The 7,200-nt window shown below is 50.3% G+C and overlaps 1 protein-coding gene across 1 annotated transcript in view; it reads right to left on the reverse strand.

Annotated features, from left to right (window-relative positions):
- NFATC1 (nuclear factor of activated T-cells, cytoplasmic, calcineurin-dependent 1) overlaps positions 1 to 7,200 on the reverse strand; it is a 160,828-nt gene that overhangs the window by 153,036 nt on the left and 592 nt on the right. The window contains exons 2-4 of the mRNA XM_011975903.1: positions 5,932 to 6,007; positions 5,039 to 5,221; positions 4,767 to 4,880 (exon numbers count right to left, since the gene is read on the reverse strand). Coding sequence (XP_011831293.1) covers positions 4,767 to 4,880; positions 5,039 to 5,221; positions 5,932 to 6,007 — 373 coding nt within the window. The remainder of the gene's footprint in view (positions 1 to 4,766; positions 4,881 to 5,038; positions 5,222 to 5,931; positions 6,008 to 7,200) is intronic.

The raw sequence follows: 7,200 nt of genomic DNA on the forward strand, positions 1-7,200 counted from the left end.
TCCTGACCTCGTGATCTGCCCACCTCAGCCTCCCAAAGCGCTGGGATTACTGGCATGAGCCACCACGCCCAGCCGATAAATGCTCATTTCTTGAACTCCTGGGCTCAAAAGATCCTTGTGCCTCAGGCTTCTAAAGCGCTGGGATTACAGTCATGAGCCGCTGCACCCAGCCCTAAGGGCCTCTCTGACAAGTCTCCGCTTGCCTCCTCTGAAGACCCTACTGTGGTGGTTAAAAGAGAGGCCTCTGGCCTCAAACCGCCTGAGCTTGTTTGATGGCCTAGAACGCGGCCCATCCTGGAGAACGTTACTTGTGCGCTTGAGAAGAACGTGCATTCTGCTGCCGCTGGGTGGAGTGTGCCGGCTATAGATATCTGGCAGGTCTGATTGTTGATACTGTTGTTCAGGCCTCTGTTTCCTTGTTATCTGCCTGGCTGTTGTATCCATTACTGGAAGTGGGGTATCGAAGTCCCCATTCTCTGTTGTTGAACTGCTTCTCCCCTCATTTTGTGAGTTTTTGCTTCACAGATTTTGGAACTCTCTTATTAGCTGCACATGTGTTTACAATTGTTGTATCTTTCTCACGGATTAGTGCATTTATCATTATGAAACATTCCTCCTTAATAACACCTTTTTAAAAAAGCCTGTTTTGTCTAACAGCAGCCACGCCACCTTTCCTTCGTGTGTCATCTTTTGCCATCGTTTCAGTCTATAGTGTGCCTTTGAATAGACAGTGTGTCTCCTGTAGACAGCATAATGTTGGGTCATGTTTTCTTAATTCAGTCTGACAGTCTTTGCTTTCTGATTGGTTGTTAAACGCACTCACATTTAATGTTATTGAACTTTACTTTTCATTTCTATTCTATTCCACTTTACTTTCCATTTTCTATTTTTCTTATGTCTTCCCCTCATTTAATTATTTATTGATTTATTTGCATTAAGTGAATTATTTTCTAGTGTAGTTTTTGAACTTTTGTTGTTGTTTTAGTGATTGTTCTAGTATGTACCATATATGTTTTGACTCCAGTGACACACAGAAACACTATTCCTATGTAGCTAGCTCCATTCCCTTCCCCCTTTTATACATTCTACATTATAAACAGTAATGTTACAAACCTAAGAATACGTTGTGATAACCATTATTTTACCATCTGTAGTTATTTCTTTAGTCCAATATAGCTTTGTTCTCATTCATTTCCTTTGTATTGTTACTGGCACTATGCATATATTGCATTTCTGTAAGTTACAGGCCCAACATTATATTTTATAGACATTATTTTATACAATCACTTTTCACACCAGTTACAGAAAGAGAAAAATATGTATTTGTACCATCTTATGAAATTACATAATTACCTTAAGAGGCACTCTGTTTGTTTCCTGTGATTTCAAATTAGTGTCTGAAGTTTCTTGCTCACTGCCTGAAGAACTTTAGTATTTTTTGTGAGGTGGGTCAGCTAGCAACAAACTCTGTTTGTCTGAAAAAGTCTTTATTTCACCTTCATTCTTGAAAGAAAGCTCTGCTGAGTATAGGATTTGGGACTGACAGGTTTCCTTCCTTCCTCCCTCCCTCCCTCTGCCTCCCCGTCCTCTCCTCTCCTCTCCCCTCCCCTCCCCTTCCCTCTCCTCTCCTTTGGCTGTTATCCCACTGCCTCTAGCTCACATCATTGCTGCTCAGAAGTCACTTGTTAACCTTATTGGTGTTCCCTTGTAAGTGATACATTATTTTATTGTTTTGGCTTTTGAGATTTTCTCATTATTGACTTTCAGCATTTTTACTAATAATGTGTGGGTCTGTGGGCCTCTTCAGGTTTGCCCCAGTTGGAGTTCATTAAGATTCCTGGTTTTGTAGGTTATTTTTAAAAACTAATCTGTGATATTTTCAACCATTATTTCTTTTAATATTTTTTCATCCTTTTTTTCCTCTCCTTTCCTTGTAGTACACCCTTGTGTGGGCTGGTGCCCTTGAGGGCATCCCTGGTGCCCCTCAGCTCTCCAAGGCTCCCCTTGGTCTCCTTCATTCTATTTGCTCCCTGTTCTGGGCTTGCATAATCTCTACTGATGTATCTTCAAGTTCACTTTCGTTCTTCTGCCAGTTCAAATCGATCGCTGAGCTCCAATAGTGAATGGTTCACTTCAGTGATTGCACCTTCCAACTCCGGAATTTCCACTGGTTCTTTTTTATACTTTCGATCAACAGTCTCTACGTGATGTGACATTGTTGTCCCGCCTTCTTTGATCAAGATTTACTTTAGTTCTCTGAGCATGTAAGGGATGTGTTGGCCTTTTTCCATTCAATCCAGTATCTGCTCATTCTCCCAGGCAGTTTCTGTTGTCTGCTTTTTAAAAAATTTAAATGTGAGGGTCACACTCTTGTGTTTCTTTGCATGCCTCCTATTTTGTTGGAAACTGGGCGTTTTAAACAATGTATTATAGCAGCTCTGGATACTGGTCCCCCTGTGGGCCTTGTTATTTGCTTATTTACTTGTCTAGCGACTTCTGAGATTACTGCGGTGAAGCCTGTTCCGTACACTGTGCCCTCCGCCAGCAAAGTTGCGCCTCTGGCTTGCTCTGTAGGGAGAGGAGGCTTACATGTGCCCAGAGTCACCCTGGAATGACAGGATTTTGATAGAGATCTCTTCCTCTTTTTCTGACCACACCCAGCTGTTCAATTCCACCAACAGCCATTGGATTGCTCTCTTGTTTTTAACAATATCTGGGGCATAAATTACTCTACAAACTACTCCAATTAAATGGTGCCTTCTTCGAAGGAAGAGTTTCTGATGTCCACATGTGATGTTTGTTTTGACCCCTGGAGGCCCCTCACAGCTATTACTTTCCTAAATCTAGGCTAAATCTTCTTTAAACCCATGAATGTCCCAAATATGAGCTTTCAGCTTCTCCCATGTTCTGCTGAAAATGAAGTCGGTTCTTTTGGGAGGAGATGAGAAGCTATCTCTTTTCCTTACTGCTTCTCACTCCAGGCAAAATCTCTGAGCCAGTGCTCTGGAGCTGGGGACGGGGACAATGGCCAGCCTCAGTGTGAATGACACCTCCATCTCCAGGAGCTGAGTGCTGAGAGGGCAGCATCCTGAGACCCCACCGGCCTCTCCTGGCCTGGAATCACTGCCCTGTCAGTAGGGGCAAGGGTAGTCGCGCCCTGTCTTCTCAGTGTGCCACACCCAAGGCCCAGCCTCCCGCCCATGAGTGTGGGGACCGGGCAGAAGGGAGCCCCCACCCCTCCACCGGACTCCCCAGGACATAGCAGCCCCAGCAACAGGCAGATGGGGCAGGATGAGAAACAGTGCCATCCTGCCCTCCCAGGGTCACTCTCCCCTACCCACCGTCTCCTCAGCTGCAGCCCACCTGCCAGAGTGGGAGGGGGAGGGCAGGAGGTGGTGACTTTGGTTTAAATACCAAATACATTCACCTTTCCTAGTAAAGGTGATTAAAAAAAATCAGGTATTTTTCAATAGGTGTGTCTTCACTTGCTGTGTGTCCTTAGGACCATTTCCAGAGACTGTAAATGGCTGGGGGTTTTTAACTCCACCAGTTTCCTGGGGACGGGTTCACAGAGCACATTAGCTCCCGTGTGAGAAGCCACTCGCCCACAGCTCGAGTTTGGATTCCAGTCCCCAGTGCACCTACAGGAGCCAATAGTAACAGCCTTCACCTCTCAGGGTAGATCAATGAGAGGCACCTGCTAATGGCTCAATACAGCGTAATCATTATTTCAGAACAATGCTGTTGTGAATTGAACTGCGTCCTCCAAAATGACTCATTAAAGTCCCTGGTCTCTGGGAATGAGACCTAATTTGGTAACTGGCACCTCTGCAGTTGTAACTAGTTAAGATGGTGTCAAGTAAGGGGACTCCAGTGATGACTGGTGCCCTCATAAGAGAAGACAGACAAGGGGAATGTGGTGTGCCGACAGAGGCAGAGACTGGAATGATGGCCCCATGTGCCAAGGAGCACCTGGACTACCATGAGCTGGAAGAGGAAGGGAAGGGACCTCCGTGGCAGGTTCCAGAGGGCACCTGGCCATGCTGACCCTCGACTGTGCCTTCTGGCCTCCACAACTGTGAGGTCATGTTTCTGCCATTCAAGCCACGCAGTTTGTGGTCATTTGTGATGGCAGCCCCAGGAAACCAACCCAAAGGGCAGTGGTTTTTTTTCTTTTTTTTTTCTGAGATGGAGTCTCGCTCTGTTGCCCAGGCTGGAGCACAGTGGCACAATCCCGGCTCACTGCAAACTCCGCCTCCCTGGTTCAAGCGGTTCTCCTGCCTCAGCCTCCCAAGTAGCTGGGATTACAGGTGCCCGCCACTGCACCTGGCTAATTTTTGTATTTTTAGTAGAGACGGGGTTTCACCATGTTGGTCAGACTGGTCTCGATCTCCTGACCTCGTGATCCACCCGCCTCGGCCTCCCAAAGTGTTGGGATTACAGGCGTGAGCCACCGCGCCCGGCTGGGCAGTGCTTTTCATTCCTTCCGGGATACCATGCCTGTCACAGTGCACTGTGGCCTTTCCTAGAATGTGTGTCCCCTCAGGTGGCCTGGCAGCACCCACACCACACCTGTGCCTCCACTAAGACGCTCCCTTCCAGGCCAGTGCCCTGACGTGGGCCCCATGGCCAGGGCACTCCTGCTGGACAGAGCACTCCCTGTGGGATGACCTTTGCTTGAGGACCTCCACTGCCTGGCTCAAACTCCAGGGGGGTCATGGGAATGTTCCCAGTCCCTCCATAGCCCATGTGGGGGCATAGCCCACCCAAGGCCAGGGAGGTCTGCCTGCTGCTGCCTCGCAGCCACAGGGAACTGCGTTCTCTTCCTCTGAAGCCAGGGCCTGAAGAGCGCCCTCCTGCGGAAGCTGTGGACCCTGGGGCTGCCATGGAGACAGGGACTCCAGAGGCCGACTCCATGCCCTGCTCAAGCCCCTGAGTCTAGTGGGACCTGAGAGCCTGCCCCTGGGGTCTTCACCTTGGTGAGGAAGCAACTTCCCTTTTCTGCTCAATCGAGTTTAATGTGGATTCTGTCACTCACACCTGAAGGAGGCCTAGTTCACAGGAAGGACACAGCTGAACAGGGTCCTTCTTCCTCCACGGGAGTGGGGCCACAGGAATAGAGGCAGATGAAACAGCAACTCTAGCCAGAGGGAAGCTCCCGGTGAGGAGGCTGGGCCAGGCCAGCACAGCTGCTGCAGCCATCTGGGCCTCATACACCACGCTAGGCAAGAAAAATGTCCCCTTTAAACCTCGATTTCTCGTAGAAAACACAAAGAGGGCTGAGCTGACACTCCACTGGTGTGCACGGGGGCGGGGAAAGGGTACCACGTGTGTGTCCCAGGGAGCCACGACCCCTTCAGGGACGTGCCAGGGGCCTGCGTCCGCCTGAGGCCAATGAGGACAGCTTCACAGAGATGCAATGGTTCTGCAGAGCTGCGTCTTAAGTCGTCAGGAACGTGTGCAAAGCCCGGGGCAGAGGCACTCTGTGCTTCGGAGCCTGTCTTCTCTGTTCTGCACTTTGCAGGACAAGCAGTGGCTGTCATTGTGTGCCCGCCCCGGGTGCCCGCCCCTCTCGCAGTGCCAGACGGCTGAGGCAGGAGGGCCCAGAGCTGCGTCCTGATCCTGCAGGTCTGCTCTTTTCGCTAAGGCTGGTCGAGAGGTAAATAAATCACGTTTTTAGTTTCTGGCAAGTTTGGGTTTGTCCCTGTGAACTCACAATTATTTTCCTCTTGCAAAATAATAATAGTTTTCGAATGGTAATATTCCAACATTTTTCTTTAAACTACTTGGTTTACCCAAATCCGTTTAATTAGGTAGCAACCCAAGGCGAGTCATTTCTGTCCCAGCCTTGGGCAGCGAGGCTGCCCTTTCTATTTTCCTTCCTGATGCTCAGCCACTCTCCTTCTGATGCATGTGCAGAGCATTCCTGACTGTGGGGTGACGAGGCAGGCCCTGGTGGTGTGGCCTGGCTGCTCTGCCTGGGGCTCCGGTCCAGGACTCCCATTACCTGCTTGAGGGAACGGAACCCGCCCTAGACGAAGCATGAGACTGGGCCACGGCCTGGGTTCACTGAGCTTCCCAAACTGTTTTTAAAGTGTTTTGGCTCAATAAAGCTCTAAACAAGTTTTGCCAGGCACTTTTTCCATTAATTTTTGAACCTGAGTGAGTTTCAAGCGAAACCTAACCCTGCAGTTCTGGCTCATTACACTTCACTCATGGAGATGCTGGGCTGGGGCCGTCTGGTGCCGGAGAAGAGATGCTTTTTACAAAGCGGTCAGAGCCTTGCTGCTTCTGAGAGACAGGAAGTGGCGTCTGCCAAAGTGCGAGGGCACATGAACCCTCAACACTGAGGTGGCCACTGCAGGCCGGGAGCAGGGATGGGGGTGGGGCCATGGGTCGATGCCCAGCAGAGCAGCCCAGCACCTGCACCTGGGGCTTGGCTGGCTCCGCCCCACTCAGACAGCCCCTTTGAGGTTTAATTGTGGTAAAATAGCCATAACATAAAATTTACCATTTTGGCCATTTTTTAAAGTGCATTCACGTTGTGCAAACATCTCCACCATCCATCTCCAGAGGTTTCTCATCCTCCCAAACTGAAGCTCTGCCCGTGAAACAGGGACTTTCCTCCCTCCCAGCCCTGGCCGCCACCTGCTCCCTGTCTCCACGGATCTGACAACTCTGGGGCCTCCAATGAGTGGACTGGGATGGGGCTTGTCCTTCTGTGCCTGCCGTCTTCAGCTTGGCAGGACGTCCTCAAGGCACATCCGCAGCGTGGCCTGTGTCCGAATTTCTTCCTTGTTAAGGCTGAGTCACATCCCTGTGGATGGGTTGGGCCCCACTGTGGGTCCCTCCTCCGTCCACGGACACTCGAGTGACCTTCCCCTTTGGCTGCTGTGAGCACCAATGGTGGGCAGGCAGCTCTTCCAGACCTGCTTTCTGTTCTCTCTGATGGCATGGTGACTGTGTGCGCAGCTTCCTGGGGGCTGCGGTCCTCCCGGTGCTCTCCCACATGCCCCTTTTTGGTGGGTGGAGCCTGGGGTCCCTGCAGATGGCCCCACTAGGGTCCCCAGGGTGCCTTGGGGACAAGGAGTGTGTCTCTCCCTGTCTCTCTCCACTCCCCTCCTGTATCTGCCTCTCCCTTTCTCTCTCCACTCCCCTCCTGTATCTGCCTCTCCCTTTCTCTCTCCACTCCCCTCCTGT

This window comes from Mandrillus leucophaeus, unplaced genomic scaffold, assembly GCF_000951045.1.
Source record: "Mandrillus leucophaeus isolate KB7577 unplaced genomic scaffold, Mleu.le_1.0 Scaffold16, whole genome shotgun sequence".
Classification (NCBI taxonomy): domain Eukaryota; kingdom Metazoa; phylum Chordata; class Mammalia; order Primates; family Cercopithecidae; genus Mandrillus; species Mandrillus leucophaeus.